This window comes from Stegostoma tigrinum, chromosome 4, assembly GCF_030684315.1.
Source record: "Stegostoma tigrinum isolate sSteTig4 chromosome 4, sSteTig4.hap1, whole genome shotgun sequence".
In the NCBI taxonomy this organism is placed as follows: Eukaryota; Metazoa; Chordata; class Chondrichthyes; order Orectolobiformes; family Stegostomatidae; genus Stegostoma; species Stegostoma tigrinum.
Genome location: NC_081357.1, coordinates 121,693,265 through 121,712,823, shown reverse-complemented (window position 1 = coordinate 121,712,823; position 19,559 = coordinate 121,693,265). Strand labels below are relative to the sequence as shown.

The window sequence follows — 19,559 nt, the reverse complement described above, 5'->3', positions numbered from 1 at the left end:
TTCCCGTATCTAATTACTTGCTGAGTGAAAAAGATTTTCGTCACTTCACCCTTGGCTTTTCTACAGATCACTTTAAGTCTGTGCCTTCTTATACTTGCTCCTTTCATGAGGGGAAACAACTTCTCCTGACCTACTTTATTCAGGCCACTCATGATTTTGAAAATTTCCATCAGGTCTCCTTTTAGCCTTTCCCTCTCCAAGAAGAACAGTTCCAATTTCTTCAATATATTCTCATGGGCAACATAGTGGCAGATTGGTAGAAAAAGCCGCCTCACAGCGCCAAAGACCCAGGTTCAACTCTAACTCCAGTCGACTGTCTATGTGGAGTTTGCACGTGTCTGCCTGGGTTTCTGCCAGGTGCTCCAGTTTCCTTCGACAGTCCAAAGGTGTGCAGATTGGTGCTTTAGCTCTAAATGTGGGGTTGTCGGAATTGCGCTTTGTGGCTCTGGGTGAGATGCTCTTTGGGTGTTGGTATGGAGTCGATGGACCGAATAGCCTCTATCTACGCCATAGGGATTCTGTGATTCATAAATGAAGTTCCTTGTTTCTGGAATATTTTTCCAATATGTGGTGCCCAGAACTGTACAGAATAATCCAGCTGAAGACTAACATGTTCAACATCTTCTCCTTGTTTTTGTATTGTATGCCCCTGTGAATAAACCTGATGGAATTATATACTTTACTTACTACACTGTCTACATCTCCTGCCACTTTCAATGAAACATGCACATATACACCCAGGTTCCCCTTACTCCTGTGTCCTCTCTTAGAATTGTACCCTCTATTTTATATTGTCTTCCAAATCCCTCTTACCAAAAAGCATCACCTCACACTTCTCTGCATTGAAACTCATCTGCGACCTATCTGTCTACTCCACTAATTTGTCTATGTACTTCTAGAGTTCTATAAATTCTCATCACAGTTTACAATTCTTCCACGTTTTGCGTTGACTGCAAACTTCAAAATTACCCACTGCGCACTCAGATCAAGATCATTAATATCAGGAAAAGCAAGGGTCCCAACATGGGAACCTGGGGAACACCATCACAAACCTATCTCCAGCCTGAAAAATATCTATTAACCATTACTGTCTGTTTCCCATCACTCAGTCAATCTTGGAACCATGTTGCTACCACTCCCTTTTATTTAATGAGCAGTAGCTTTCCTCACAAGTCTCTGGAATGGCACTGTACTAAACACTTCCTGAAAATCAATGTATGCAACATAAATAGCATTCTGTTCTTTGAAACTTTCTATTACCTTTTCAAAACCTCCAGCAGTTAAACATTTAGAAATCCATGCTGACTCTTTTTAATTAACACACACTTTTCCCCATAACTACTGACCAATTATCTCCAGAAGCTTCCCCAACACAGAAGTTAAATTGCTGGGATTGCCCTCACAACCTTACTTGATCAAGGTCATAATTTTTAAGAAATTTTACAGTCTTCTGGCACATCCGCAAATCTAAGGAAGACTGTGAGATTCTGGACAGTGTTCTCACTTAATATCTTTTAAATTATCTCAAGCTATCCTGGTGCCTTATCAAATATATTAACACTCGATCCAACACTTCTACCTTATCAACTTGAACTGTTTTAGTCACTGAGTTCCTCCTCTGTCACCGTGGTCCGAGTAGCATTTCTATTTTTGGTGAAGACAGGTGCAAGACATTGATTTAATGCCTCAGCCGTACTTACATTCACAAGTGTAAATCTCTGTTTTGGTCCCTATTCGGACCTACACTTTTCCTCTTACCACCCTCTTACTATTTATAATGCCATAGAATATTTTGGAACCACCTCTTTATGTTGACTGCCTGTCTTTTCTCATAACTCCTCTTTGCTTCTATTATTTATCTTTTCAGCTCCCTGCTGAACCACTGATATTGGTCCTCCTTCTCAATTTTGATTTTTACCTGACACTTGTAAGCACACTTTCCTTCTTTGTAAGAACAAAGAACAGTACAACTCAGGAACAGACTATCAGCCCAGCAAGCCAGTGCCTACACTTGACACATTTATAAACTAAAAGTCTTTTGCCTCAACATGGTCCATATCCCTCTATTCCCTACACATGCCTGTCAAGATGCTTCTTAAAGGCTGCTATTGTATCTACTTCTACAGCCTCCTCTGGCAGCAGATTCCGGACATTTCAGTCTGTGCTTCTCACATCTCGTTTAAACTTACCCCACCTCCACTTTTATCTTAAACCTCTGTTCCCTAATAATTGACATTGCTAATCCCTAGAAGAGCACAAAGGCAGTAGGAGTATACTTAAGGGTGAAATCAGGAGGGCAAAAAGGCGACATGAGATAACTTTGGCAAATTGAGTTAAGGAGAATTCAAAAGGGTTCTATGAATACTGAGTAACTAGAGACGGCCCCTTAAAAGTCAGCAAGGCCATCCTATGTGTGTAACCACAGGTGATGGGGGAGATACTAAACAAGTATTTTGTATCAGTGTTTACTGTGGAGATGGATTTGGAAGATAGAGAACATGGGGAAACAAAATAAATAGCAATATCTTGAAAAATGTCCATATTACAGAGAAGGAGGTGCTGGACAGCTTAAAGCACAGAAAGGTGGATACATCCCTGGGACCTGATAACATGTACCCTAGAATACTGTGGGAAGCTAGGGAACTGATCGCTAGGCCCCTTGCTGAGACATTTGTATCATCGATAGCCATAGGTGAGGTGCAGGAAGCCTGGAGGTTGGCTAATGTGGTGCCACTATTTAAAAAAGGTGGCAAGGAAAAGCCAGGGAATTATGGATCAGTGAGCCTGACATCAGTGGTGGGCCAGTTGTTACAGGGAATCCTGAAGGTCAGGATTTAGGTGTATTTGGAAAGACAAGGGCTGATTAGTCTGACATGGCTTTGTGTGTGGGAAATTGTGTCTCAATAACTTAGTGATAGCGAAATCAAGCTAAATATTACCGTCAACAGTTAAGGGAGGTGATGGCCTAGTGATATAATCTCTGGACTGTTAATCTGGGGATCCAGGTTTGAATCCCACTACAGCAGACGGTGGAAATTGCATTCAATAAAAATCTGGACTGAAGAGTCTAATAATGACCATGAAACTGTTATCAATTTTGGAAAAAACCTATTTGGTTCACTAATGCCCCTCAGGGCAATAACTGCCATCCTTAACTGGTGTGGCCTACATGTCATTGCAGGCCCAGAGCAATGTGGTTGAAACTTAACTGCCCTCTGGGGTGGGCAATAAATCCTAGCAACACTCTCAGACCTTCTTCACAAACATCCCATTCCTTACAACAGAATGATCACTGTCTCTCAAATGTTCCCTACCTCATTTCAAAGAATGCATCCTTTATTGTTGGACTGGACACATATTACTGGTGGAAGTTCTCTTGAATACAATTGTGGAATACTTGCCCCTTGCTGACCCATATGCTACAAGTACCCAGGACAGTGTCTGGGTAATTTTCAAACTACATTCACTGTTGTAATGTAATACAGAATGGCAAATGGCAAACCGGGACAAAATATTCTGACTTAGATATTCATAATTAAATAGGCAGCGGCTTCAACTTTATATTTGATATATGGTTTTATACAAAAATATAAAGTGATCTAATCATTTGTGTTGCTCAGACTCAACTTAGTTGTGCTTCTGGAAGTGTGGAGTGAAGCCAGGTGACAACAGCCCAGTTTAGGTAAATAACAGCATCCAAACTGTGCATTAGATCAATGAGACTGTTTATTTGAATCCTGACATTGTCTCAGATATTTAAAAAAAAACATTGATTTTGAGGAGTAATTCTTGTTTTAGTTTCTTGCCTCAAGGTAACCAACTCAGAATTTTACATCTGCAAGATCCCGAAAGAGGACAGACAACACGATCTTTTGCTACTCCGGAAGAACCAGAAGATTCGGATAATTAAATGAACATTGACATTAATTATTGTGCACTTCTGATTTTTTTCTAAGTGGGGCAAGCAGACATTGGGCCTCTGGTGGCGTGGCAGGGATATATGGGGGATGACAGCCTGTACTGCCAGAGTGTGGGAAGCTATTGCATTCTGAAAATCGTAAAAAGCTTCTTTAATGCATTTTATTAATATAGGGAAAGCTAGGCTGACAGTCGCTATTTTCTGGCATTGCAGACTGATTTAGTGGCGGCTAGTAGAGCTAATGCAAAGTTCTAAGCGGTGTAGCATTAGTAGGGTACATTTATAAGGCAAACACAGCTAAATTCAGAGGTACTGGGGAAAGTTCACCTAAAATTGCTCAGTGCTGAGCTTAGAAGTGAGTTAAGTGTGAACCACTGGTGTAGCCATAACCACCAAGTACACAACGTTGATTAACTTTTGCAAATATGTTAACAGTGAACATTAATGCAGTGTCTCTTATTTTGGGCCTATGTTAGAAATATATCTTGAGTCAAGGTTTTGTGACAAATGTAATTGTTTTGTCCAATGTGAATGTAAATGTTCAGTTTTCTTACAGTTTTACATTGTTTTGCTTAACACTTGCGAAAATGGTTGCTTGGCGACACCATGAGAGGGGAAGATCCACTCCCCCACCCAAGCCCCTACTAGGTACAAATCTGTGCATACACCAGAATGGAACCCAGTTTGCACAAAAGCAAATAGACGGAGTGAAAAAAGAGCTGCAGAAGCTGGAAATCTGAAAGGAGCATAGAGAATGCTGGAGGAACTCAGCATCTTTGGAGAGAAAGCACAGCTAACATTTCAAGTACAGTGGACTAGAAGGAAGTTGGCCAGTTTCTATTCAGAGCTTGAGGAGCACAGCAGGCCTGCAGAACCTCCACAGAATGTTATTTCTGGCTCCAGCATCGACAGTTCTTACTATCTCTATTTGGAGCTTTCTGCTTTAGGGAGGAACCAAGCACGGACTGTTGCTATTGGAGAAATGAGCCCATCATGGATTGTGCTATTAGGGAAATGTGCCAGTTAGAAACTGTACACAGGCCAAGGTGGGAAGCAGGGATCTATTTCAGCATGGTACAAGTTGAAATTGCATTTTTGTTGCTGCAGCTAGATGAGGAAGGGTGACAGCCTGTTCAACTATCTGAAAGTGGTATAGATTGACCACCCAATCCTGTCTTGTTTTGGAGAAATTAAGCAACGAAAGCATGAAGCAGGTATTCAAAGTCATGAATATTACTGAACAATTTGCTGATTGTATTAGCCAGAACTCAGTTGCTGTAGCATTATATTCTGCATTCTGTTTTACTACCCTGATGTACTTATGTAAAGTTTGATTTACGCAGTGAGCATGCAAAACAATACTTTTCATTGTGTTTCGGTTCATGTAACAACAATAAATCAAATCAAATAATAAAGTACTGTTGCTTTGGGCAAAATCTTGAGTTTCATTGATAACCAGAGCAGACCTCTGAACTGAGATGGTAGAAATAGTTTACAGGTTTAAAACAAATATGGTTTCTTTTGTCTTTCTCAGGAAAGAAAAAATGAACTGTAACAATTTGCTTAATTCGTGATTATAAATCATTTCTAGATTATCCCCTTTCTCTGTAAATTATCATTATTTGCATAGACTTTGTGTCAGTAACATGCAGAATGCATGGAAATAATTGTAAGTCAAATTACTTAATATCTATCTCATTTCCTTTTGCTGTGAAAATCTCCTTCCAAGCAGCCTGCTGGCATGACTGGAGTATTGTGGCTGATTCGACAAAATCAATTCGGCAGTAAAACAATTATAAAGTGTTTCAGATGAGTACTGTGCCGACTTGAGGTGCAGAGAGAGAGAAATAGCAGAAGAATTAAAGGTCACAAATACATTGTATCCATGAGAAATGGACATATTCTGAGTGGTCAAAGTGGCTAGGTTTACAACTATACTTTGATGCTTAGGCATTATAGGACTTCAGGCATGCGTACAATGTTTGCAGTATGCTAGAAATGGACTCTTCTCTTGCCCAAATCTGAAAACGGCCTTAAAAAAATTAAAATCATTAAAAAAATGTATTTTGCAAATAGTACCTTTCGTGTTTGATGCATGTTTTGCGTATAGTCAACTGTCCAAGAAAATAACAGGACTGGTTTTACTTCAGTGAGAGAATGGTGGCTAAGGGGCCAAGATTTTGTGGGAAAACCTATGTTTTTCACCCCTTCTACCACTGCTACGGTCACTGGTCACTTATCCATCACTTATTAGGAGTGTCTATAGTTCTAGACCGAAACCCCTCATTGCCATTCAAAGTCACTGTCAAGGAAAAGGCAGTGGCAGGTCTGTAAGTTTCAAAATTACTGTAGATGTAACAGTTGCCTCCTCTCCGTCCACAATCATCCGAAATGCATATTTTTAAATCCTTGGTCTTAAAAGCGACAATGGTCACTGCCTGGATTTTCCTGTTCTATAATAGGTGGTAATAACATAGTTAGTCTGCTGCATTTTACATTGCTAATTAGGCACATCCATTACCCAAGAAAGTAAGGAACAGTTACATCAGTGGGTATGTGTACTCTTCATCACTATCTTGCTGCCAAAGGACGAATCTAGTTCAATGTAGGCAGAATAAACTGGAAGAGCTATTGAAGTGTTATGATCGCTCAGTTTCATGGTATTTGCTGGATCATGAATAACAGATTAGGAAATTTATTCTGGTGTTCTGCAACTTACTTATTCCTGATTGTTACCTTTTGCTACCTGTAAGGAGGATGCTTAGTTTTAATTTGTACATAGATACACAAATAGTAATTTAACATATTAGCAATTTGAACTTATCTTCTTTCCTCCAAGAGATGCATGATACAATGTGATGTCTGGTAAACCTATTACCTTTGAAATGTGTGACACCATTGCTGTGTACATGGCACAATGTTTTTCATTGTAGGGTTCGGTTTTCACACCAACTAAATCCATGTAAATTAATCAGAAGAAATGACAAATGCGGTTTTCATGGTAAAGTATATCCATGCCACTGTTTATTTGTTTCACATAGTAGCACAATTTCATTTTAACAGTTCTGGGTTTTGTTTTCTGCACAATTTCATTTAGAAGATATATTAATGATTTATGTATTGATTCATGACATTTATAAAAGCCATAACAAACACTTAAGTACTGCACCGAACATTTTTACCAACATTTTGTTTACATTGCATACATAAAAGGATACGGTTTGTTAAGCTTTATTCATCATCTTTGTTAGCTTCGATAACCTGTCTGGTTAAGTAAAAAAAAATGTAATTTTACAGGTTCAAACCCTTGAAAGGGTGGTTTTCCAATTACGCAATGTTTGCAGTCTTACTGGATAAGAGTCCATTTTGAAATTTTGTGCAGATATATCTCACATTTCTGGTATATGCTCCTACTGGATTAAAAGTGACTTGTTATTTTTAACATCGTCATGTTTTTCATTTCGAGCTCCAGATTACCAATTAATTAAAGGGAAGTATATTCTAAAAATGTCTCCATAGTTCTAAATACAATAATGTTTATACTAATATACTTTTAGCAACTTGACTTATGATTGCTTTTGGGCAATCTGGAACCAAGAATCGCATGTGGAACTTGTCTTCATTGGGTTTCAGTTTTTTATGCTACATTCCTGGACCTACACATGCAATGCAGCAGCCAACTAACAGCTTTGAATTTATTTCTTACTGGTATATTTCAATAACTATTCATTGCTGTCAAGGTAGCTTAGCTTTCTGTCAGGAGTTAAACCAATGGGACAATGCAATCGGCAACTCCACATTATTAAAAAGTTGTGTGCTTTTGAAGTGAATGCCTGGATAGTGAGACAACTAGTTATTTTGACGAAGTTCAAATATTTTTCAAGCCTTGCCAACTGATGAAAGGAGAAGGATTGGATAGAAGATAAGAAAGGTTTGTTGTTACAAATAAGGTTCTGTGAACACACTGGGGCACTTGACATTTATCCCTCCGTTTACCAGATGTCTAAACTAGGCGTGTAGTTGCACAAAGAAAGGTCTCCAATTTCATGCTGAAAGGCGCCACTTCCAGAGAATAGCAGCATACTAATGGGGTGGTAAGCATGTTGAATACAACAAACACAACTGATAGAAACACTTAACACCGATTATACAAGTTGTGCATATCCCAAAGATTCCTTGCTGTAAAGCACTTCACGGTTTTCACACAAATGCCTCATCCAACAAAGCTCTTACATAACTTTATAGGTCACTTTTGGTTGCATTTCATGCGTACCTGTAACTTGTAGATACAGAGTAGAATCAAAAATACTGCCAGACTCTCACTTTTCAAGGTCACGTATCTTGTTTTTCTGCAAAGCTCTCAATCATTTACCGAAAGCAAATTGGGGTACAACTCTGCACCTGATGGTCATTATGCATGAGCACCAATAATGACCATGCAACCAGATAATACTTTGAAAGCATAATTCTAAAGATGCAGAAGTGCCTGCCTGGCCAAAGACGCTGGGAAAATGCACATCTTTATTGAAATTCTCAAGGTGCTCAGGCTGCACTACTCGAGTACTTGTGTGGTCGGTGAGTCTGGACAATTTCTCTTATGTAAAGCAAATTGATCCTCTGAAAATGTCTGCTGTCCTCTAGTTTTTGAGGGCAAGAGAAATTTTAAAAGAACTAGCCATCAGTTTTGACTTTTGAATATGGCGGTAAAATTCCCTTCAATTGATAGTAGTAAGAGACAAAAAAAAGTTTAGAAAAAATTAGATTAAAACACCAGTTGAAACAACAAATGCAACAAAACAGAGGGTCACTCCATCTGTTGAACACAGAACATTAGCAAGAACTTTCTGCATGCCTCTACTGCAATGGCTGCCCAGTCCAGGGTGTCTTCTATTAAAGGTGTAGTCCCATCACTGTGAATTCCCAGCTCAAACCATTGGAATCAACTGGGAAGCACGCCTCCATTTAAAAATTATCCAGCTCTTTATTGATGCTCATTGGCATATGACTATGAGTATCTTGCTTCTCCAGTACAGCTCCAAGAAACCTCTGAAAGTACATAAACTGTACTTTGTAGCATAAAGTCCTGCCACCAGAAAATATTTATGTCAGTGGAGCAGAACTTCAGTCCCCAATTTATAACATGTTGTTAATGTAATAGCACGTCCCAGAGTGCTTTAGAGAGGAGTTACAGTGAGCCATGGAAGAAGATATTAGGAAAGATGGCTAAAAGCGTGGATAAACAGGTAGGTTTTCACAGAATGTGATTGTGTCTTAGGCAAAGTCTTCCAGACTTCAAGGCTTGATAGAGGAATTGAAATTGGGATGCAGAAAAAGGCCAGAATTGAAACACAAATATATTGGCGAGTTTTGGGGCTGGAGGAGATCTGAGATTTGGGAACAGTTACGAACATAGAAAATATGACAGGATTAGAATTTTTAAATCGAGATGTTGCTCAACTGGGCCCCAAAGTAAGCCAGTATACACAGGAGAGATTGGTGAATGAGACATAAGTTACTTATGTCCTTATTTAAACTGAATACGGCTCAAGTTTACCAATGGCAAAGTACTGGAGGTCAGCCAGGTGTGGGTTGGAATGGTTAAGTCTGTAAGTAACAAAGGTATGAATGAGGGTTTCAGCAGCAGATGTGCCAAGGTAAGGGTAGATTTGGTGATGTGGAAATTTTAAATATTAGAAACTTCATGCCTTGCTCAGTAACTCTTGTTTGAACACTTCTCAAGCAATGGAAGGATTTCACATTTGGCTATGGAAATCATTCAACTGACTAAAACTCGCAGTGACCAGGTGGCTGAACAAAAACTGAATGCTGGTTCATTCTCTTGTACGGTATGGGGCACTCTGTGTAGCGTGTACTTCCCTGTTAAACCTAGCAATGCAAGGGAGGATGCTGGGAAACAGTACTGTCAAGAATGACTCCAGCTGTTTTCAATTGAGTTACAAATTATGGTACAGTTATTTTAGCATTGACATTAAATCACAAGCAAGATTTCTTAAATGCCACATTTTATTAAATAGAAAACAAGGCCTATGCATTTTCTATTTCTCCCCTTTTAAAAAGGATAGCATGTTTTGTGACTTAAAACTTACTGATGCAGTTTGACATTTTTCTTTTCTCTCCTGACATGACATTCATTAAATGACATCAATTCAAATGTTTATTGGATTCCTATCAATATAAATCTCAATTGCCAATAAGGTGCAAGTGGAAAAGCTGTAAAAACTGTTTAAAAATTCGCTATCACATTTTTTCATAGCTGGTGACAATTTGTAAAGTGGAGTTGCTACTTTAGGTATTGCAGGAAAAAGCCAAGCTGAGGCCAGAGACACTTACCGATGGATATTCTTAATTGCCTGCTGTTCCTACAAAATCTTCTTGTCTGTTGAAGAATTTGTTGAGCGCCATGTTTGAGTAACTTGCTAATTATAGATGCTGAATCCATTTACTGCTAAATATTGCTGCAGTTTGAGGTATTTAGTCCTTTTTTTAAATGATTTTTCAAAGTTCAAAGAATTGAGGGAAAAACTTAACTGGGCACTAATACCATTCATTTTTGTGAAGTAAGTTAGTTTGTAATGTAGACTGTTCTCTGATCATATATTCCATTGCCAATATTGTCAAAAATTAATGTTTCAGATCTGATACAATGATTAGAGGAAAAAGAAATAGTTTATTATAAACATGGGATTTTAGTTTCATTCCCAATAAGTGAAACACATTGCAAGCTCCAGTGGAACATGAACAATAATAGCTTATTTTAATGCGACACGATACTGATAAACAGGCCTCCAAGGAATGAATTTAAGATGGTAATGAAATTGCGCACACTTCACTTTTGGCAGTTTTCATATTAATTTAAACCTTTTTTTGCATATGACATTCTCATGCACACAAGTGTTTCAACACAAGAAGCAAGTCCATTTAAAGGTAGTCCAAGCACTTTGTTTTTGTGTGTGTGTCTGTGTGTGTGTCTGTGTGTGTGTGTGTGTGTGTGTGTGTGTGTGTGTGTGTGTGTGGATGTAGCTGCAAACTGAATGAAACATCTGAATTTTGTGCAGTCCATTATATGCATTATTGACGGCTCATTTCTGAATGTCACATTGCAGGAGTAACACAATTGAAGGATCGCTCTTTGCTGCTTCTTTGAATTCATCCAATGTAATCTGGTCATCATTGTTCTTGTCCATCTTACTGAAAATCTTGTCAACACGCTGCTCGGGCGTCAAACCATCTTCATTCATTTTCATCATTATGACAGTTCCCACCATTTTATATATAGCCTTCATGGAACATATACAAAAAAAAGTCACTTAATTTAAAGTGAAAATCAAAGCAAAACAGACATTGTGCACTGTTTTGAACTTTGTGTTCTAACTACATGGAAACATTGCTTGAAGTATATGGAACACACCTGTAACAGTCAAAAGTGAAGTGCATAGCTTTTAAGAAGAAGCGAGATAAATGAGGGAGGGTGACAGAAACAAAGTTATGTAGATAGGTCAGATCAGGTAGGATGAAGTGAGGTTAATGAACAGCATAAGTAGCATCACTGCACTGTTGTGTTGAGCAATCTGTTTCTGTGCTCACAGTTTTTTGTAAATGTGTGCAATGAATCAGGCTTTCACTCTTTTTAAACTTGCGACATTGTGTGAATTAAAGAACAGAATAACACATGCTGGAAGGGGGTTATTAATGTATTACACTTAATATCTGATGGCAATAGTTGACATGTTTATGAATTTCAACAGGATATTGGACGGGATTATTGTAAATTTTCACACTTTTGTTTTACATGCTTGCATTTTGGGGCATTAATTTCCTGTGATGCACGTTGGTGGAATTTAAGTTCACACCTGCTTTCCCTTCACACACACATCGGTTCCCTTTTTGAAAGGGAAACGGCTAAGTTGAAGCTGATCACTTTCCCAAGGGGGTGAAGAGAGAAGAGAGAGGGTGAATCACTTTGTTACATTTCTTAGCAAGTGAATTTCAACTACCATTGACAAAAATCACATTCTCATTTGTCTACAATGGACTATGTATAATACTGAGTGAACAACAAGGAGAAACAGGAGCCTAGATCTTAGAGGAGTTGCTGAACGCTGATCCTGTGCCCAGGTTTCTAACCTATGGCCGGGCTTAGCATTCTAGAGGGGACTTCCAAACGTGGACTCTTTAAAAGGCACAGAATGGTGTTCTGTTGGTGTGCTTCTTCATACTGCAGGGTTGTCATGGGAGGCTAAACCAACCTCTTTTTTCATGACACTAAGTGCTGTATTCTGGAAGTCTTCATTCACAAGCAAACTGTAATTCTTTGGGGGATTTAAACATTTGTGGTGTATTAATGAATGAGCGTGAGTGAGGTAGCTGGGAAAGTGCCAGCCAAGAAGGTGGTAATGATTAGCAGCAGTGTGGTTGGGTAGATCTGTATAGGGTGGTTGTGTGGTAGACTGGCAGCTGGGTAGGCTGGCGTTTAGGTAGCAAGATGAAATTGGGTTAAGGATTTGGAATGGTGGGCAGCATTCCCTCTAAATTTCTTTCTGCCTACAAAGGCCTCTGAGGTCCATACACGGCAGTGACAAATGGAACTGGAGGTCAATGCTGTGATCAGTGTGCCAATGCCGATCACCATGGGCAGAACATCAGAAGGGGTCAGAGCGCTATTTGAGGATCAGGGGAGGAATTAGATGGTAAGGTACATGTCAGATGTTTGGGTGGGTGGCACAGGCCAGATTAAAAGGTGGGGTGGGGCAGAGAGAAGATGTTGGGGGACAGGGGTTAAACAGAGTTTTAATTTGTTTAGATTTAGGCATACCTGTCCTTGGTCTCTGATTCTAAGTCAGAGTTGAAGAAATTCACACATGGTTCCAGGGAGCTGGGAAATTGCTCATAAGTTTAAACTTCCCATCGAATTCCCACAGACTTGATGAAGTGGGACTTCTCAGGGGTACTGATGTATCGCTTTGGAGGTGGGGGTGGAAGTGTGACAGAGGTGTGTCCAATTTCTGAGACCGAGAGATCTGGAATACTTATTGCTCTAATGATGCTAATTGTGAAGGTTTTGAAGTCAATGGAGTAAGTAATCTACTCATATTCTTCTATTACCTGAACTGTTCTCATGCTGCAGAAAAGACCATATTTATATTATGTACACATATATGCATTACTATATTTATCAAATATTTGAAATCTCAACGACGATGGCCTTACTTCCACTCCTATGTCTTATGGTCTTATGGTTATCGATGACTTTATTCCCATTTTATGCACTGCTTACAAAACACCCCAGTCAGATAACAGTAACCCCAATGTGGAGACGCAGTACAAGCTCTGTGAGCCAATAAGTGAAGTGTTTGTGGGTAGAAGACTTCTGCCACCAATCCTCTTTACTTTGATCAGGCCTCGCAACCTAATGCGTTTACAATGGTGGGGCAATCAACCATTAGCTGATGTCATGATGACAATCAAGTACAAATTCATGAGATTATGAGACATTGTTACCAAGATAATGAGATCTATAGGACTAGGTCTATATTCCATGAGATCCTAAGATGTTCTGCATTACTGTATCCGCATCCAAGCCAGAATTACATCATAAGATTGGGTGGAGCTTAATGCAATTTCCAACTTTAACCCTTTCTTCATCGTAAACAACTGAAATGATCTATCATAGGAACATGGGCAACAACAGATGAAAGATCATGATCTATCTGGTTCACAATCCTAATTAGTCACAGCATACAATAAGAAGGTACACTGGCTGGAAGATTGTCCTGTTAACGTGTAAATAATGAATGAGTTGCATTGACATTAATGGCAGCTTCTTTGACCCATGCTCCTGATTCTACAAGGGGATCATTTGATGACTATGGAGCTCTTGGATTATATGTTGAAGTGGGGAGCAGGGAGTACATTAAGAATCTACATCCACTGTAAGATCTACATGAATTTGGGCCAAACTCTCCACGATTCCTTTAACCATATGACCAGCAAATAGTCTAAAATGCCCAAATGGATTTCCTATGTGTGCAAGGATCCCTGTACAAAGCACACAGCCAAAACATACCAATAATAATTCAGTATTTACAAACTAGTGGAAATACAGAGATATCGATATTGGCGCACTGTCAGGGTTTGAAAGGTCATTTCTTCAATTTTTCACAAGATTGATGAAATAATCAATATCAAATGGATCACTACTGTCTTTTTCCTTATTTTAAAATAAATGTTTTTTTCTGAACACTAAACATTGTACCCAATTGGGAAAAAAATTAACTTTTCTGTTTCAAATGTTCAGTTCCCTGGAGCAGCAGTGGGATCAGAATGGAGCCAACCTAAATCCAGGGGCAAAGCTCCTGAGATGATATCAGGGGCTAAAAAGTGACAAAGGGGAAGAGGATTGGCTGCTTAGAAACCAACTTTAGACACTGATTGAGTAGTACCGGGAGGGAGACAGAATCTAAAGTCCTTATTTTTGTTGTTGAGAGTTGTTGTTAAGAATTGAGAGAGAGAGAGAGAGAGAGAGAAATCCGATTTGGTGAGAGAGAGAGAGAAATCCGATTTGGTGAGTGAGAGTGAGAGAGAGAGAGAGAAATCTGATTTGGTGAGTAAGACCAAAAGACATAGGAGCAGAAATTAGGCTATTCCACCCATCGAGTCTGCTCCGCCATTCAATCATGGCTGATAAGTTCTTCAATCCAATTCTTCCACTTTCTCCCTGTAACCCTTGATCCCCTTGACAATCAAGAACCTATCTCAGTCCTAAATGTACTCAATGACCTGGCATCCATATCGTTCAGTGGCAGTGAATTCCATAGATTCACCACTCTCTGGCTGAAGAAGTTTCTCCTTATCTCTGATCTAAAAGGCCTTCCCTTTACTCTAAGACTGTGCCCCTAGGTTCTAGTCTCTCGAACCAATGGAAACATCTTCCCAACATCCACTCTGTCTAGGCCATTCAGTATACTGTAAGTTTCAACTAGATCCTCCCAATCCTTCTAAACTCCATCGAGTATAGATCTAGAGTCCACAAACATTCCTCATTTGTTAAGCTTTTCATTCCTGGGACCATTCTTGTGAATCTCCACTGACCCTGTTCCAGGGCCAATATATCTTTCCTGAGATATGGGGCCCAAAACTGTGCACAACACTCAAAATGTCGCTTGACCAGAGCCTTATAAAGCTGCAGAAGTACATCCCTGCTTTTAAATTCAAATCCTCTCAAAATAATGCCAAAGTTGCACTTGCCTTCCCAACTACTGACTTAACCTGCAAGTTTAGCTTAAGAGGATCCTGGACTAGAACTCCCAAGTCTCTTTGCACTTCAGGCTTCTGAATTTTCTCCCTATTTCTCCCTATTCTTCTTACCAAAGTGCATGACCTCACACTGTCCCATGTTGTTCTCCATCTGCCACTTCTTTGTCTACTTTCCTAACCTGCCCAAATCCTTCTGCAGCCTCCCCACATCCTTAATACCACCTGTCCCTCTATCTATCTTTGTATCATCTGCAAACTTAGCCAGAATGCCCACAGTTCCTTCATCTGGATCATTAATGTGTAAAGTGAAAAGTTGTGGTCCCAAAAGTTGTGTCAACCACAACTAATAGATAAGGTTGAGTAACTGGCTCCTGGGCTATTGCTTGTAGTTGACATGATTCACAATGGCAGCAGAACTTCTACCCTTGGAATGCACCTCCTGCAAAAAGTCAGGAAATCAGGGACAGGTCCAGCGTCCGTGGAGACCACGTACGCAGAAAGAGTATCCAGCTGCAACTCCTGACTTACCATATGGAGAACCTGGAGCTGCAGGTGGACTCTCTATACAGCATTTGTGATTCTGAGGAAGTCATGGATAGCACATTTATTGAGCCAATCACACCACAAGTAAGACCTTTAGATAACAACAGCTGGATGAACACAGCAGGCCAAGCAGCATCAGAAGAGCAGGTAAGGTCTAGGCCCGAAACGTCAGCCGTCCTGCTCCTCTGATGCTGCTTGGCCTGCTGTGTTCATCCAGCTCTTGTTATCTAAAGGTCTTACTTACTACGCCTTGTTATCTCATATTCTCCAGCATCAGCAGTTCCCGCTATCTCTGAAACAAGTAAGACCTGGAAAGGCAGAAAAACACGGGTGGCCACCAGGAAGACTTGTAAGCATAGGCAGGCAGTGCTGCAGTCCCCAGTAGCCACAGTAAGGGTGGAGAAAGATAGGGAGAGCTTTATTGATCAGGGATTTGAGAATAAGGGGTACTGACAGCAAATGAAAATCTCAAGTGGTATGTTGCCTCCTTGGTGCCAGCGTGGGGATATCTCTGACCAGCTGCACAGCAGTCTGAAGTGGAAGGGTGAACAGCCAGTAGTCATGGTACTTGTTGGTACCAATGATAAGGGTATTAAAAAATACGAGGTCCTGCACCAGGAATTAGAGGTTGAGGTCATAATTAAAGAGGAAGACTAGGAAGATCAGAATCTCCTGGATACTTCCAGTGCCATATGCTACTGAGTATAGGAACAGAACAATAGGTCAGTTGGACATATGGCTAAAGGGATGGTTTAGGAGGGAAGGCTTTCAATTTTTGGATCATTGGGACAGGCTCTGGGCTAGGTGGGACTTGCATAAGCAGGATAGGTGCACCTGAACTGGAACAAGTCCATTATCCTTTCTAGAAGGTTTGCTCGTGATGTTGGGGAGGCTTTAAACCGATCTGGATTGACTGGGATTGCCTTAGTTTGAAAGGACAGATTGGGAGAGCATAGAATTTTTAAAGTGCATCCAGGAGATGTTCCTTGTGTCAGTAGACAGTCCTGCTAGGGATGGGGAAGTGTTAGAGCTAGTCGTAGGGAATGAGGCCAATCAAATGGTTGAAGTTTCTGTGAGAAAGCATTTTGGGATAATGTCCATAAATCTAACTTTCAAAGTCATTGTGGAAAGGGATAAGGATAGTGCAGAAGTTAAGTGTCAAAACTGGGGGCAAGGCTGACTTCAATGTCATTACACAAGAACTGGCAAACATTGACCGGGTGCACCTACTTGCAGTAAGTCTACACTTGGAATGTGAAAGTATTTTAAAACTATAAAGTGAGGATAAAGGACACGTTTGTTCCAGTAAGAGCGAAGGGGAGGGCAGCAAATCCAGGGAACTCTTGATGTCAGGTGATAGCAAGAATTTGATAAAGAAAAAGAATGAGGTACATGTCAGATACACAGCATTAAAAATAGGAGGCCCTTCAAAAATATAGCAAGCATAGGAGGTTGCTTATAAAGGAAATTAGGAAGACAAAGATGGGCCACAAAATATCTTTGGCAGATGGGTCAAGGAAAATCCCAAGGCTTTTAATAAGTATATTAAAGTTAAGAGAGTTACCGGGGAAGTGTGGGGCCCATTGGAGACCAAATGGGCAATGTGTGTGACTGAAGGCCAGTTAAGCGGGTGGGGTCTTTAATGAGTATTTCTCATCTGTATTCACAAAGGAGAAAGATTTTGTAGCCAATGATTTCAGTTGGGCTGATGAGGTTCTAGAAACATATTAAGGTTAATAAAGAGGAGGTGTTTGAAGTTTTAGCAAACATGCAAGTGCATAATTCTCAAGGGCCTGATGAAATGTATCCCAGGTTGCTAGTGGAGGCAAGTGAGGAGATTACTGGGGCCCTGGTGGACACATTTAATACTTTGCAGCCATAGGTAAAATGCCAAATGACTGGAGGATGGCTAGTGTGGTTCTTTTGTTCAAGAAGAGCAGCAGGGATAGACCAGGTAATTGCAGACCAGTTAGTCTGATGTCAGTGGTAAGGGAATTATTGGAAAAAAAAATCAGAAGGACAGGATTAATCAGTACTTAGAAAGGCAAGGATTGATGACGGATAATCAGCATGGATTTGTTCGAGGAAATGCTGTCTAATTTAATTGAGGTTTTTGAAAAGATTACCAAATATATGGATGAGGGTAGTGTAGTTGATGTGATTTACATGGACTTCAGTCAGGCCTTTGAAAAGATTTCCACATGTAAGGCTGGTCCAAAGATAAGAGACCATGGGGTCCAAGGCAAATTGGCAAACTGGCCCAAAAGTGGCTTGCAAATAGGAGGCAAAGGGTGATGGTGGAGGGTTGTTTTATACTTGGAAGCTTGTGACCAGCAGCGTATCACAGGGACTGGTGCTGGAACTCTGTTTGTTATGTACAATAATCGCATGGCTGTCAATATCGAACATATAACTAGTAATTTTTCAGATGAGAGGAAGATTTGTGGTGTTGTTGATAGTGAGGAGAATGGTCTCATTTTACAGTCTGATACTGATCAGCTGGTAAATTGGGCAGGACCATGCCAGATGGAATTTAATCCCGGTTATTGCAAGGTGATCCATTTTGAGAGGTCTTAACATTGGTTAAGCCACAGATGAAATATAGTGTACCTTTCCAGTTGCTACTCTATCAGACGGACATGATTACATTGGAGAGAGTGCAGAGGAGATTCACTGGGATATTGCCTGTGATGTGAAGTCTTATTTATGAGGACAGACTGGATAGGCTGGGTTTGCTTTCCTAAGAGTAGAGGAGGCTGATGGGGGATCTGATTGAGATATGCAGGAGTAGGAGAGGCATAGACAGAGTAGATTGTGAGAATATATTCCCCATGGCCAATGTGTTTAGGGCCAGAGGGTATGAGCTTAAAGTGAGGAGTAAATGATTTAGAGAAAATCTGAAGGAAAAGAAACAATCACCCATATATAGAACATGCTGCCTTGAGAGAGTGATGGTGGCAAATATTTATATATAGAAATATCTAGAAAAGGGCTCTCAGCTACCATGGCTAGTGTCATGTATGGTGCATGGTATATAAAAGGTGACTTAGTGATGGGTTTCTGGCATTTGTGAAGTTATTACAGGAACGTGATGGGATATTTTCTTACCTCTATGATCTCCAACATTTCAACTCTTGTAATTTTACCGTCACCATCTAAGTCATACATGTTGAAAGCCCAATTTAGCTTCTGTTCAAAGCTGCCTCTTGAAGTAATAGAGAGTGCACAGATAAACTCTCTGAAGTCGATCGTCCCATCGCCGTTTTTATCAAAGGTTCTGAAGGCATGCTGAGCAAACTTGGATGCATCTCCATACGGGAAAAACTGTAGAGAAAGCGAATGTGTGCATTAATAAAGAATTCAAAACAGGATTCTTTTTCAGTTGTTATGCTTAACATACAATGGATTAGCTTCACTATAAAAGCTGATTATAACTATCTTAGGAAATTTCAGATCATCATCCTACATTGTTCATTACACCAAAGCTTCTACTCCTTTACAAAGCTGTGACTGAATGAGAAGTTCCTTAGACTGCACTCTTTTTACTATATCACGATAATAGAGCAGTAGGCCCATGTAAACTTTTAACTCCAAAATATGCATTTTCAAAAGATTCTATTAGGGCCAAAACATGACTGCAGATGCAAAATCAGAGGTATTCAATTAATCTCATTCTCCTGCTTCTTTTTAGACTCCAAGATTTTCCCTTCAAGTATTTATTCATCTCTTTAGATCTGCTTCCACCTGCTACTCAGTAACTGCATTCCAGAGAGCAACAACTTTGTATGTGATACTATTTTCCCTCCTCTCGTCAGCTTCAACT

The 19,559-nt window shown here is 39.9% G+C and overlaps 2 protein-coding genes across 2 annotated transcripts in view; one reads left to right on the top strand and one right to left on the bottom strand.

Moving 5' to 3' along the window:
- LOC125452656 (structural maintenance of chromosomes protein 6-like) overlaps positions 1-5,219 on the top strand; it is a 104,559-nt gene extending 99,340 nt beyond the window's left edge. Inside the window, exon 27 of the mRNA XM_059645708.1 lies at positions 3,799-5,219. Coding sequence (XP_059501691.1) covers positions 3,799-3,910 — 112 coding nt within the window. The 3' untranslated portion in view covers positions 3,911-5,219. The remainder of the gene's footprint in view (positions 1-3,798) is intronic.
- Positions 5,220-6,912: 1,693 nt separating this feature from the next.
- The window catches only part of LOC125452498 (visinin-like protein 1), a 119,050-nt gene continuing 106,403 nt past the window's right edge, over positions 6,913-19,559 (bottom strand). The window contains exons 3-4 of the mRNA XM_048531011.2: positions 18,845-19,060; positions 6,913-11,217 (exon numbers count right to left, since the gene is read on the bottom strand). Of these exons, the coding sequence (XP_048386968.1) occupies positions 11,020-11,217; positions 18,845-19,060 (414 nt within the window). The 3' untranslated portion in view covers positions 6,913-11,019. The remainder of the gene's footprint in view (positions 11,218-18,844; positions 19,061-19,559) is intronic.